Source organism: Lithobates pipiens, unplaced genomic scaffold (genome assembly GCF_037356315.1).
Source record: "Lithobates pipiens isolate NorthernLeopardFrog02 unplaced genomic scaffold, aLitPip1_a1.2 Scaffold_8, whole genome shotgun sequence".
NCBI lineage: Eukaryota > Metazoa > Chordata > Amphibia > Anura > Ranidae > Lithobates > Lithobates pipiens.
This window is the reverse complement of record NW_027507903.1, coordinates 564543114-564557936: the sequence shown is the minus strand read 5'-3', so window position 1 is coordinate 564557936 and position 14823 is coordinate 564543114. Positions and strand designations below refer to the sequence as shown.

General features: G+C 45.1%; 1 protein-coding gene across 1 annotated transcript in view; it reads left to right on the top strand.

Moving 5' to 3' along the window:
- PTGER1 (prostaglandin E receptor 1) overlaps window positions 1-14575 on the top strand; it is a 42292-nt gene extending 27717 nt beyond the window's left edge. The window contains exon 3 of the mRNA XM_077470096.1: window positions 12097-14575. Within this exon, the coding sequence (XP_077326222.1) occupies window positions 12097-12342 (246 nt within the window). The 3' untranslated portion in view covers window positions 12343-14575. The remainder of the gene's footprint in view (window positions 1-12096) is intronic.
- Window positions 14576-14823: the final 248 nt, after the last annotated feature.

Below are 14823 nucleotides of genomic sequence, written 5' to 3'. Positions count from 1 at the left end.
ACCCTATATACTGTACTACGCTATACCTTACCAGTCCTTATAAGGACCTTTGTGGAACTAGTAGGTTGTGATTAGCAGACTGTACCTCAGTCCCTATACTGATAAAGGACTGCTGCAGAATAGGGCAGCAGTCAGCAGTAGTGCACCTCAACCCTATATATTGTGGACCTATACCAGTCCTTAAGGATTAGCAGACTGTACCTCACTCAACCCTATATACTCTAGTACGCTATACCTTACCAGTCCTTATAAGGACCTTTGTGGAACTAGTAGGTTGTGACTAGCAGACTGTACCTCAGTCCCTATACTGATAAAGGACTGCTGCAGAATAGGGCAGCAGTCAGCAGTAGTGCACCTCAACCCTATATATTGTGGACCTATACCAGTCCTTAAGGATTAGCAGACTGTACCTCACTCAACCCTATATACTCTATTATGCTATACCTTACCAGTCCTTAGAAGGACCTTTGTGGAACTAGTAGGTTGTGATTAGCAGACTGTACCTGAGTCCCTATACTCATAAAGGACTACTGCAGCAGAAGGGCAGCAGTCAAGTATAATATTCTTTCTATATTTGGAAGAAAGAATATTATACGTGTACAACCCTATTACCATACCAGTCCTGAAAAGGACCTTTGTGGATCTAATAGTAACAGCTACTGATTAAACTGACTGTCCCTCACTGCCACACACAGCTTCCTGTCTGTCCCTATTTAAACTGACAAAACACAGGCTGCTGCAACAATAACTTGAATAGCACTCAAAACTATATCCTGTACTACTACACCATACCAGTCCTGAAAAGGACTTTTGTGGACCTAATAGTAACAGCTAATGATTAAACTGACTGTCCCTGTCTGCAACACACAGCGTCCTATCTGTCCCTCTCTCAGCACTGTCAAAGGACAATCTGCTGCAACAATGACTTGAATAGCAGTGCCTCAAACCTATATCCTGAACTACACCTATACCATACCAGTCCTTAAAAGAACTTTTGTGGACCTAATAGCTAGCGATTTGGGTCACTGCAGTTTCTCCCTGCTCCACACAGCAACCTCTCCCTATAGTGACAGTAGAAAGAATGTAAAATGGCCGCCGGATCCGGTCTATTTATAAGTTAGGGGGAATGTCCAAGTGTCCATGTGCTGTAATGTCTCAATTGATTGTCCTGTACCACATAATGGATGTGTCATCATAGGTCAAAGTTTTTTTACACAGTAAACACGTAAGTTCGCCGGGCGAACAGCGGCAATAGTCCGCCAATCGGGCGGACCGTGAACAGCCGAAATTTGCCGCAAACCGACCGCCGGGCGAACCGTTCGGCCATCCCTAGTCAATACATCATTCTGGACCGGAACCCCAAAAAGCACAGCGAGAGCGCCACTCCCACTGGGCGGGTCCCGAGAGAGAGTAACTTAAGCACCTAACCAGACCATAGTTCCATGCCTGCCAGAAGAGACAGGGCCCCCTGTGGCCAGGCTGAACATTTCACAGTCCAGTCAGACTGATGCTGAAGTCTAAATTTAGACAATTGTACCCAAGCCAAACTGTAGTTCAGGCATAACTTTAACTTTGAAAAACGCATAGCGCATGCTCTTCAGGAGCCGCCTCTACAATTGTATTTAACATCTTTTTTTAAATTGTACTCCATATTAATATTTTAATAATGCATCAACGTCTTCTATTTAAATAATCCATTGCTGTACTTCAATTTATTCTAGTGGAAAGTTTTTGGTGGAATTTTTTAACCTAACTGCTTATCAAGTATCGTCCTATGTGCTATTCCATGGGAGTTATTTTGGTTTTCACATCTTCTCTCAGATGTTTTTGATGTTTATGGCTTACTTTTCCTTCTGTTCTCATACATAAACATTTCTGAAAAGCAATTTGATTAAAACTTCCCTTTCTTCTAGAACAGCGTCTCTCTACTCAGTGTCTTGGGAACCACACGTTGTCCTTGGATTCCCAAGAATGTGACTTGTAACACACTGTCAGAGGATGTATTTATATATTTGGATCTGTCATGGTAATTTGGTGCACCAAAGGAATCTTTCACTTTCACTCCAGTGAACAATGTAAGACGCCTCTGAACGCCAATGTAAACACAAATGATATACTATCACTCCAGGGTTCTCAACAGATTACATTCAAAAGTCTTTGTGAAGCACCCAAGCAGCATTCTTCAACATTAGAAAAAGTCCTCGGAATACAGTAGGTTGAATAATCTGGGTTCCGGTCTGTAAGCAGGTGCAGTAAGCCTTCCCACCTGTAGGTGGCTTCATGCCATTATTGCATGGTAAGGGGAGTCTCATAAGGGATTTGATTGCTTAGTGATTCCGTATAGTGTCTTGAGAGAGGGGAGTAGCCTGATTGGACACTCAACTATTGTGAGATTTTGGCTGCCATCTTGGGTGAGGGAATCTTTTAAATAGGGGACCCCATGTCATTTTGGCAAGCTTCTGGCAAGTGTGTGGTAGGGAAAAGAACCCTCCAGTCAAGGACAATGCTTGGCACAGGGTCAGATTCCAGATGAGGGGTGATAGCTCAGGGAAGGCTTCTTTTTCACTTTGTACACTCTGGTATGGAGGTGGGGAGTCAGTACAGATAGAAGAAACATTTACGGCCTATGCCAAGAAGGGTCACTATCCCTGGTTGTAGCAGAAGTCATCCTCCAGTAATATCTCTTGTAAAATACTGGGACAGTATATTCTCTGGTTTGCTTATGCAGCACTGTCCCCATAAGGCTTACTGAGTGTTGACTCCATAGGCCTCTCTCTGGGTTGCTAAGGTTTTCCACTTGGTTGCTAGGCATTTCCACTTGACCCACCCTTACTCCCGTTTGCTCGTTACTCAATGACAAGTCCAGGGTATTTGGGTTTTTGTATTTTATTTTAGAACTTGGATGGGAGCAGGGAGGGATTAATAGGATACTCCAACTGGAAATATTCACAATGGATAAGGAAAACTTTCACTTGGCCTCACCAAATTATTTGTGGATGCAGTCACACTTCTTTAACCATACAGCCACGGGTATGCAGGAATGAAAGGAGAAGTCCAGCCTGAGCTTTTTAGGCTGGACTTCTCCTCTGGGTCACAATTCGTTTTGCACTCCTGTGACCCGTTTTCAGCAGAGAGCAGTCTAAAGTCTGCTCTCCGCTGACATCACTGCCAAGTCTGGATCCGCCAGCTGCCCTGACTGATGGCAGTCTCAGAGGCTCTGAGACGACTGCTCCCTGCCCCTCCACAGCTCAGTGCTCCAGTCAGCGTGGAGGAGCTGAGAGGAGACACACTCACTGACAGTCAGCAGCTCTCTGCTCAGGGAGGTGAGAGAACCGAGCAATCAGCAATTTTCAGTGGCTTGGTTCTCAGTCCAGAGATGGCGGGGGACAGATGCAGCATCGGTCTGATGCTACATCCACCTAGGTAAGTATGAATCTCAAAAAAAAACAAAAAACATACTTCTCTTTTAAGTCTTCTTGCCCTCACTAGCAGCAGACTTGATGCACTATATTATCTTCAGGACACTCTCTAGCATCCCTTTTACTGACACCCATCCACTGACTCTTCTAGCTAAAGGGGTGGCCCTCACGCGACAGGCCCCAAAGACACAGATCTGTACTCACAGTAGGCATAATCAGATCCTTCCTGGTGTTTCCCTTCCAGTCAGCTCTGCAGGACCTCTGCGTTCAGCTTCTCTCTGGGCCCTTGGGTTGACAACTCAATGCCGTATGACCACCTCCGCGGAGGAGAGGGTAGCTGCCCCCTCCCTCCTGGACTCTGTTCCCCGGCTCAACTAACCATGAGCACATGTGCTCAGGGCTTTAATACAGTATCCCAGCATGCAATGCAGGACTCCTCTACCAGTTGCCAGGACTGTAACAAAGCCTGTGCGCTCACTTGTCAAGTCCCCTCCCACTGTCCAATATGCCTCCCTACTGGATCAGTGAGGGACAGTCAAGCAAGCTGAGCACAATGAGCAGACCTAACCAATAGATCCTGCTCCCTGGTAGGTAGAGAGCACTCTACGTTTTACCTGACCATCTTCCTGTTAAGCAGAAAGATCAAAAACTATACTATCTTCTAGCACCTACCTAGGAGGGTGCTACACTTATTCTAGTGCTGAAGGACAGTTTATTTGTGCTGCCAGCAGACTGTGCCAATTTATATAAAGACATCAGTACCCTATATACTGTGTGTGAACATTTCCTCCCAATACAATTTAATATGTCGACATTTTTTTATTAAAAAAAGTATATTTTTTTTATACTTCTGTAGAGGAGGGTGATAGTTAAACAGGGTACCCTAAAACAATACCCAGGAGTAGTCTATGTCTCCATAGGGGAATAGCAGGTAATGTCACCCTGTACATACAGCAAAGGGTTATGCAGTGATTGTCCATCAAAGTTCTTGTAGACGGTCTAAATATCACTAACTGTGAAGGTTCCTGTGGTTTGCTTCACTTGTTTTGGACAGTTCAGCTCCACTTCCCCTAAGTATCCAGCATAAAGCACCTTAGGCCACGTACACACGCGCGGACTGTTTGCCCAACCTTGTTCGTCAAACAGTTTGGGCAAACAGTCCGCTCAAAATTTGCATGAGCGGACTTGCCCACACACGAGCGGACTGTTTGACGAACAAGGTTGGGCAAACAGTTCGCTCAACTTTTGAAATGAACGGACTCGCCCACGTAGGGAGGAGGCAAATCCGCCCATTTCGAGCGCGTGTACAGGTAGGCGGGGCCTGCGAAGGAGACGTCGCGGGCTCCGCCGCCTGGAATGGGCTTAAAGGGGAACCCCAACGCCGAAAAAAATCGGCGTGGGGGTTCCCCCCAAGTCCACACCAGACCCTTGTCCGAGCACGCTACCCGGCCGGCCAGGAAAGGGGGGCGAGCGAGCGCGCCCCCCCTCCTGAGCCGTACCAGGCCGCGTGCCCTCAACATGGGGGGGTGCCTTGGGGAAGGGGGGACCGCGCGGCCCCCCCACCCCAAAGCACCTTGTCCCCATGTTGATGAGGACAAGGGCCTCTTCCCGACAACCCTGGCCGTTGGTTGTCGGGGTCTGCGGGCGGGGGGCTTATCGGAATCCGGGAGCCCCCTTTAAGAAGGGGGCCCCCGGATACCGGCCCCCCACCCTATGTGAATGAGTATGGGGTACAATGTACCCCTACCCATTCACCTGTGGAATAAAGTACAAAAAAAAACACAACACATGGAAAAAGTATTTTATTGCACAGCTCCGGGGGTCTTCCGTCTTCGGGGGTCTTCTCGCCGGACTCCTCCGCTATGTGTGTGTAGCTCTTTTACTAGCGGAGGAGTTCGGCTTTCTTCCTCCCCGCCGCCGGCCTCTTCTCCCGACTTCGGGGGTCTTGTCCCCCTCTTCGGTTCTTCTGCCGGGCCACCGCGCCTGGTCCGGTGGCCCGGTCTTCTGTCGCCGTCTTCCGTTCTTCTGTCGCCGCCTTCGGTTCTTCTGCCGGGCCACCGCGCCTTCTTGTAGCTCTTTTACAGGCGGTGGCCCGGTCTTCTGTCGCCGTCGCCGCCGCCGCCTTCCGTTCTTGTTCTTCTTCTTGTTCTTCTTCTTGTTCTTCTCCTGGAGATGTTGACTCGACGAGCTCTCCGGCCGGAATGCCAGAGCCGCGCTGTGCGGTCACTTATATAGTGACAATGGGGCGGTGTCACATGGTATATGTCACATGGGTTGGTCACATGGTGACCCCGCCCCCTTACGATGTCATAGTCCCCATGTGACATCAACCCATGTGACCAACCCATGTGACATATACCATGTGACACCGCCCCATTGTCACTATATAAGTGGCAGCGGAGCGTGTCCCTGGCATTCCGGCCGGAGAGCTCGTCGAGTCAACATCTCCAGGAGAAGAACAAGAAGAAGAACAAGAAGAAGAACAAGAACGGAAGGCGGCGGCGGCGACGGCGACAGAAGACCGGGCCACCGCCTGTAAAAGAGCTACAAGAAGGCGCGGTGGCCCGGCAGAAGAACCGAAGGCGGCGACAGAAGAACGGAAGACGGCGACAGAAGACCGGGCCACCGGACCAGGCGCGGTGGCCCGGCAGAAGAACCGAAGAGGGGGACAAGACCCCCGAAGTCGGGAGAAGAGGCCGGCGGCGGGGAGGAAGAAAGCCGGACTCCTCCGCTAGTAAAAGAGCTACACACACATAGCGGAGGAGTCCGGCGAGAAGACCCCCGAAGACGGAAGACCCCCGGAGCTGTGCAATAAAATACTTTTTCCATGTGTTGTTTTTTTTTGTACTTTATTCCACAGGTGAATGGGTAGGGGTACATTGTACCCCATACTCATTCACATAGGGTGGGGGGCCGGTATCCGGGGGCCCCCTTCTTAAAGGGGGCTCCCGGATTCCGATAAGCCCCCCGCCCGCAGACCCCGACAACCAACGGCCAGGGTTGTCGGGAAGAGGCCCTTGTCCTCATCAACATGGGGACAAGGTGCTTTGGGGTGGGGGGGCCGCGCGGTCCCCCCTTCCCCAAGGCACCCCCCCATGTTGAGGGCACGCGGCCTGGTACGGCTCAGGAGGGGGGGCGCGCTCGCTCGCCCCCCTTTCCTGGCCGGCCGGGTAGCGTGCTCGGACAAGGGTCTGGTGTGGACTTGGGGGGAACCCCCACGCCGATTTTTTTCGGCGTTGGGGTTCCCCTTTAAGCCCATTCCAGGCGGCGGAGCCCGCGACGTCTCCTTCGCGGGCCCCGCCTACCTGTACACGCGCTCGAAATGGGCGGACTTTCCGAGCGGGAACAGTCCGCTCATTTCGAAAGTACAGCGGACAGGCCCACACACGGGCGGACTGTTCGCTCAAACACAGTTTCAGCGGACAGTTTTTCGGAATTTCCGAAAGACTTTGTCCGTCCAACTGTCCGCTGAAACTGTCCGCTGAAAGCCCACACACGAGCGGGCTGTCCGCCCAAACACTGTTCAGCGGACAAGGTTGGGCGAACAGTCCGCCCGTGTGTACGCGGCCTTAGTCTAAATGCAGACCAAAAGCAGGCTTAAACAATACACATTTGCTTTTAAAGAAAGCTCATCTGGAAGGTTTAGAAATGCTACAGTCACTAATATGTATTAGTTCTCTAGCGCAACAAATTAAAAGGGATTTGCAAACAAATTAATATTTATAACTCATGTTCTCGCAAAGTCTACTGGAACTAATCAACAGTAACTAGTATAAAAACTATTTATAAATGTTTTCACACAATATTCACACAACGTTCACCCAGGATTCACACATTTTACCAGCTGAATAAAAATAGAAAAAGGTATGAACCTTGGGTGAAAGTTGTGGGAGTCTTGTGTGAAAACATTTATAAATAGACCACTTGCACAACAAAGCCTTTCTCAACAGGGATGTCATGGGACCCTGGGGTGCAGTTTAAGGTCCCCAGGGGTGCCCCAGGAAAATGCTTGAAAGATGCCCCAACTTTTAAGGCAAGCAGGTGGATCAGACTTTTTTTGTGTGGAGCCACATGCCACTTGTCTCTGTCCCTGCAGTGCTTGGAGTACAAATATAGTATTCAGAGCACTGTGGGTCGATTGCCTGTGTCCTACCAACCAAAGACACCATCCGTTGCTAAGGACAGGTCAGGTGCCCAAACAGCTTCCTTTGTTGTCCCTCCTTTGCCTCTCTTGGCCTGTGCAAGAAACAAATGAAGAAGACTGGCTAAGGGCTGCATATGCACTCCTCTGAGCTTACAGGTTACAGAGTTGGAAATCTCTTGTTTGCTAACTGGCAACAGGTGTCAGCTATAATCTTTTTTACATAACAGTATTTTTGGATTTGTCAGTGCTAAACTTTGAACTCTGCTTCAATTACTGCTGACCTCTGAACTCTCTGTCACAAATTGTTGACCCCTAAACCCTGCATCACAAACTACTGACCCCTGAACTGTTTGTCACAAACTACTGACCCCTGAACTCTGTGTCACAGATTATTGACCACTGAACTGTGAGTCACAAACTCCTGAACTCTGAACTGTGTGTCACAAATTACTGACTCCTGAACTCTGTGTCACAAATGGCTGACCCCTGAACTCTGCATCACAAATTACTGACCCCTGAAATGTGCATCACAAATTGCTGACCACTGAACTCTGCATCACAAACTACTGATCCCTGAAGTGTGCATCACAAATTACTGCCCCCTCCACTCTGCGTAACAAATTACTGACCCCTGAATTGTGCGTCACAAATTGCTGACCGCTGAACTCTGCATCACAAACTACTGATCCCTGAAGTGTGCATCACAACTTACTGCCCCCTCCACTCTGCGTAACAAATTACTGACCCCTGAACTGTGTATCACAAAGTACTGACCATTGAATTCTGCATCACAAATTACTGACCTCTGAAATCACCAACTACTGACCCCTAAAATTGGTGTCGCTTACTACTGACCTCTGAACTGTGTCACTTACTATTGACCCCTGAACTCTACATCACAAATTACTGACCCCTGAACTGTGCATTACATATTACTGACCCCTGAACTGTGGGTCACAAATCACTGACCCCGGAACTGTGCATTACATATTACTGACCCCTGAACTGTGGGTCACAAATCACTGACCCCGGAACTGTGCATTACATATTACTGACCCCTGAACTTTGGGTCACAAATCACCAACCCCTGAACTTTGCGTCACTAATTACCGACCCCTGAACTATTGGAAGGTCCAGAGTGGTAAGGGGAGACATCAGACCTTCTAAGAGAAACTGTAACAAATCTGAGTTCATTTTAGTAGCATAACCCTTAAAATAAAGAATATAACTCTGACCCACAGTAAAGAAAAAAGAATGCAACCTAAATAAGTAAGGTGGGCTGAGCCTATTTCCTCTGTCCCTTTGAGTGTACTGCATCAAAAAACATCCCTTCAATAAACATACGATAGAGACAAAGGTATAATGGTTCATATTTTCAACATAATCATAAGAGGCATTCCTTCATCAAAGGATCACTGTGACAAAACATCATAACAGGGAACGGTTCCAACATTCAACCAAACACCATTTCCTCACAAAGAGAATGTAAGAGTGGAAGTAAATCACACTGTTTAGTAACAACAAAGTAGAACACAATCCATGTACATGGGCCGAAGGCACATTAATACAGTTTGAGATTCATAACTAGGTAATCCTACAAGTGGACATAGTCTTAAACATAGACTACACACACTCAACATTTCAACAGGCCTACCAACAAAGTTTATTGTCAGTTCTGACAACTGAGTTAGGTAGTATAAACAGTCTTTAATATAACTAAGGCAGAGTCATTGGATTCAATGGAAGAATCCTTTCGGCCTTTTTGAGAAACAGAATCTGGGATCGAGCAAACTCACTCCTTAAGTTCACACAAAAATAAGTTTCATGCTAAGGGCATATTGCTTTGGAAGCTTCCAAGTACTATTTCATCTCATGCTGAGTCCTTGGCATATAATGGGTTAAAGAAACCGGGTGTTTGAAGAATTTATTATCCAAACAACATTACTTGTGGGCAGGAAGGTGAGTGTTAAACAGGATATCCCAAGAAAACACAAGAAACCCAAAGCACGCTATCTGTCTCTTTAAGGTATTAGTGGACACTGGCTAACTGATCATATACGGCAGGTTGAGGTAATGATTTTTCAGAAGGTACTTGTGAATGGTTTGGCTTTCAGCAGTGGCAACATGTTGGCCGGGGATGATTCTGGTGTTTGCCCCACTTCTATCTGGATTAGATCCACTTTTACTACCTTCCCTTGCTTTAATATAAAAACAATTGTGTTGTTGGTTTGTCTCCTTGCTAGGAAGCAATGGTGGAAATCTCCCTAACCAGGCCACATATAGTTCATTTGTGACCAAAGTTTTACATTTTCCTTGTTATTCTAAAAAAATAAACAAAAAAGTTTTTTTGCTGGAGTTCCACTTTAAGTGCAGACAAAGGCCCCAAATATTTGTTAGTACATTAGCACTGCCCATTGGATCATAGCAGGTCACATACAGGGTTAGTTCACTAAGTTGTATGTGTGTATTTTAACTAAAAGTCATTGTCAGCATTGTTCTCTCTCCCTGTCACTCCGCATAATGGACCAACCCAGCCTTTCTCAACCAGGGTTCCTTGAGCTGTGGCTAATTGACGTCCCATCTCATGGTGCCTTCATAGATCTAGGTCCATCATCACTTGGCAGATCCAGTAGCAAGGCAAAAATGATTTTTAAAGCTGTCTGTAAGGGGGGCATTCTCTCCACTGACCACCAATGTAAGGGTCGTTTTCCTAACAAAGTCCAATGAATTAATATTAGCAGGGGTTCCCTGACACATGACAGCTATTTCAGGGGTTCCCCCAGGTTAAAAAGGCTGAGAAACGGCTGGATTAATCTTTTATGTTTTTTTTTTTTTTTACTTTTACTAGATGTCTGACTCTGCTCTTATCCTGCATAGTTCCCAGGTGACCCTAATTTTGCAAGACAGTCTTTTTCTGCTGTGCTGTTTAGGGTTTCAAAAGGCTGAGTGAGAACATTTACACTATGTATAGACTAGTCTTTCTCAAACTTTAAAAATGAAGGAACCCTTGAACTATCTTCTGGGTCTCAAGGACCCCCTGCTAATATTTACTATATCTACAGTGATCTGTATCTGTTGGCCTGAACAAATAAAGAATGTTGCATACATAACCTGTTTCACTCTCAGGTCTGCTCTATATAACAATTTATTTCAGTAAAAATAATGAAAATAAACAAATAATAATAATGGCCAAAAATACTGTTACCTTACATTGGTGGTTAGTGAAGAGCTCATCTACTTTGGTGGTCAGCGGAGAAGGGTCCCCTTAGACTGGAGGTGATTGGAGAAGGGTCCCCTTAGATTGGCAGTCAGTGGGAGAAATCTCACCTTGCATTGGTTCTTATTGGCAAGGGATTCCATTACTCTGGTGATCAAGACGAAGAATATCCCCTATACTGGTGGTTATTAAGAAGAGTGCCCACTTACAGATTTCTAAAAAGTGGTAACCATTGGTGTCATTGGTTACTTATCTAAGTGAAATAAATTCATTATCCAGGAATTGCTAGCAACCTCTGAAGGAAGAAAAAGGCTGATATAAATGTTGCATACTGAAAATTTTGTTATATGTGCTGGATAGAAAATGCATGCTTTCTGTATATACTCAGTATAGTTCTCAGTATCTGTTATTATTCTGTATGTATGGAGAATGCATAGTACCACTTTAGATGTTCTGTACACAGGGTCTAATTCTGTTCTAATTCCACGTGTATGGATACTGCACAGTATCATCCTGCCTCATGTTCTCTATATAGGATCTAATTCTCACTATATTGTTTTACTCAGCAGGTATGGATTTTGCACAGTATCCTATCTCAAGTCTCAGGTTGGGTGTAGTTCTCAATATCTATCTTTTTTCTGATCAAACTAAATGAATTACAGCTTCGATATACAACTTTAGTGGAGCTCAAAGTCCATCTCCACCCAAACAATTTTTTATTTCAAAAAGAGGATAAGAATCAGATTTTAATTGCTGCCTGTGTCCCAGTTAGATAAATTTCCCTTTCTTCCTGTCTTTATGACACCAGGACAAAAATGAGAGTGGTCGGGTGCCACAAGGACAGGAAAAAGAAAGCAATAAAAACCCAACTGATGTTTTAACCCCAGACCATTCTACTAAATAAATGTACTTTACCTCTATTCCCATTGGAAATGATTTATTCTAATTATCTCCTGTCCTCACAACACCCCAAATCTTCCCAATGAGAAAGTAGAGAATAATAAAAGCCCCATAAGTACTTTTCCCTTTCCTAAATCTGTAAAAACTAAAAGGAAACGTTTTGGTTGAAGTTGAGCAATGGGGCTTAATTTGTCTATGACAAAAGTGGAGCAAAAAGAAGAGCTTAATATTACCATTCCAAATGACTAAAAACCTAGCAAACCTAGTAAAATAATAATAATTAAAAAAAAAAAACACTTCCCAGACTCGTTTATTTATAGCATATAATTTTCTCTAAAAGTACATTTGCATGTTTTTTAATGAGGTGTTAGATTCCATCACGTGTTTTTATATTCTCAATGTCTTCCTACCCGCAGGTCTCTGTGGTGATGTTACAGACTGGTACCCCTCTCCCTGGTCCCAACTGGCTGCTGTTGACTGTACGTCTAGCCTCCTGCAACCAGATCCTAGACCCCTGGGTGTATATTCTCCTTCGCCGCTCTGTGCTTCACCATCTCTGCAGTATCTTTGTGAGAGTGGCTCGAGTACGAGGGGGAAAACCAATCCGCTGGGATCCCGGAGACTTCCAGAGCTCTGACCGCAGTGCAGTGAGCCATCTATAGAGTCCTTGCACCAATACATCATACAGGAACAATTTATAAACTCTGTGGAGGAGAAAACTGCTCATTGTACATAAAGATCTTACACAGGAATGCAAAGATCTTTGAAAAATAAAAATTGCACACATCATTGGAATTTTTCCCATGAATGGTTGTAGTAACCAGTTCTACAAATCAAGGAATGTGTCCTATTTTGGCCTTGGATGATTACAAGGCGAAATACAAGAACACTGGAGAGAAGACAACCTCTTGCTGTACACATGGATCTTGCGCAAGAAGGCAAAAATCCTTGAGAGAAAAACTATTGGACACCTCATTAGAACTTTGAATATGCATGGTAGTAGTCTTGAGAATGCTAGAAATCAAGGAATCAGATCATGCGATGAGACATACAGTATAAGACTTTGATGACTTGAAAATAAAATGTTGCTGCTCGTTGCAGTCTTAAGTAGGTCATATATGAAATGACCATACCCTCAGAAGATCCCTTTCTCACCTCACATACACATTATTTCTTTGTATCTACTGGAAGAGCTTTCCCTAGTGGCTTATTTCTATTCAGTGCTAGATTATCTCTGCACATTTAACAGAGGACAATGGGTAATTTGATGAAAATCTCCAATATACTGGAGATTAATGTGTGACAATGTTCTTCTGAGGTTCTCTGATGTGATGTTTCGTACTCCATACACTGTGAAATTATTGCATAGTAATAGTTCTTGCTCCATGTATAGATAGCCTTTAGGGTTTATGGACGTTTGACCAGTGTTATCTCTCCAGCTGACCTATGGCCTGCTCCATCCAATGTAGATACTTGCAATTTTGACAAAACTGAAAACACATGTCATTGACCATAATGGTGACAATATAGGCTGCTCCAATAGCTTTTTGAGATACCAGAGGATGAGACTTAAAGAAAATATTTCATATAAAAAACCTGCTTACATGTAAAGATGCTTACATATACTTGCAGAAGACTCTATGTCCACATGCCCAAATGCCAGGCCATTCTGATGCGTAGACCTCTGGCACTCCATGGTGTTGTTGAAGTTTGCACCTCCCTTCTACCTTCCAGTGAGATAGCCCATCTTGGTAAAGAGCCAATAGGAATATGTGGAGGGGGGATGGATCAGTCAAGCTACCACACTGCAGGGGTGGACAGCAGCTCTGCCTGTCAGAATGGTTGATAAATCAGGTGTTAGGCTGGATTCACACCTATGCAGTTTTAGCGCTTTTTGCATTTTGCAGATTTGCACTACAGAACGTGTTCCATAGGAAACCATGGTAAATGGATTGTAGTGCAAATCTGAAAAAATGCAAAAATCACTAAAACTGCATAGGTGTGAATCCAGTCTAATGGCAGAATTTGCAGGCTGCTTTAAGGATGTCCTCATTGCTCTTTTTCATACAACTGTATGTAAATTTGAACTTTAGCACTGTAAACAACAGGTTTTATTTCAACAAAGCAGCTAGGATGAGCCCACTAAATATGTGAAAAAGAACCTGAGTTCCACCTGCTGGCAGAAAAAGTCTTTTTGAAATATTAAAAGGCAATACTGTACAATTCTAAAGAAGTTAAGAAGGTTTTAAATGTGTTTTGAGTCCTAAAACAAACAAAAAAAGAATAAATAATCACTGTACATATACACAAAAACATCACACACTTCCTTTAGGCCCCTTTCACACGATCAGCCTGCTCGGATCCGCCTGTCCATTTTTCAGGCAGATTCGAGCAGGCCATCCATTGACTGCTGCGGGGAGACAAATGACCTGTCATCCGCCAGCTTAGCGGAGATCAACGGAGTGATCTCCTGCTGAGCTGGCATACTCCGTTGAGCGGATACGCCTCGTGTGAATGAGGCCTAAAGCATACAGAGCATACTGTATATTTCCTGCAGATAGAATACAACTACATTTTTACACTGTTTTGCGCTTGTGGCCTGGGTAGTCACTGAGTTTATTAGAGCATGCCGCAGCTCAACCAGGAGAGGCAAGCTGGGTAAATATCCATGCCAATGTGAGCAAACTTTTGTAGGAATGACAAGATCACACTTGTGATTACAATCCGATCCAGTTACAGATGCTGCCTTGTGATAGCTCTACATGAAGCCTTCACAAATTTGATGGAACCTCACAAACTTATATCAGAGAGAGAGAGAGAAAACCCCAAAAATAAGTCACCTTGCACGACATTTTGTATACAAGATTACATTAATAAACTATGGTGTCTCCTTTCTCTCTTCTGCATTATGATCCATCTTTTCCTGGACTTGGAGTATCAGATGTTAGTGTGTTGGCACTGAAGTCAGGGGGTGCTGCTTGCAAAGTTGCATTGCTTTCCTCTGAGCCACTGAGGATTTGTACAAGCAGATCAGTGGAAGCAGTGTGAGAGGGTTCATGGAAGCCAACTGTGAAAAGAAGATTGTAGTATGCAGTTGGCTGTGAGCATAAGATCCTGAAAGACAGGTAGAAAAAATACGGTAA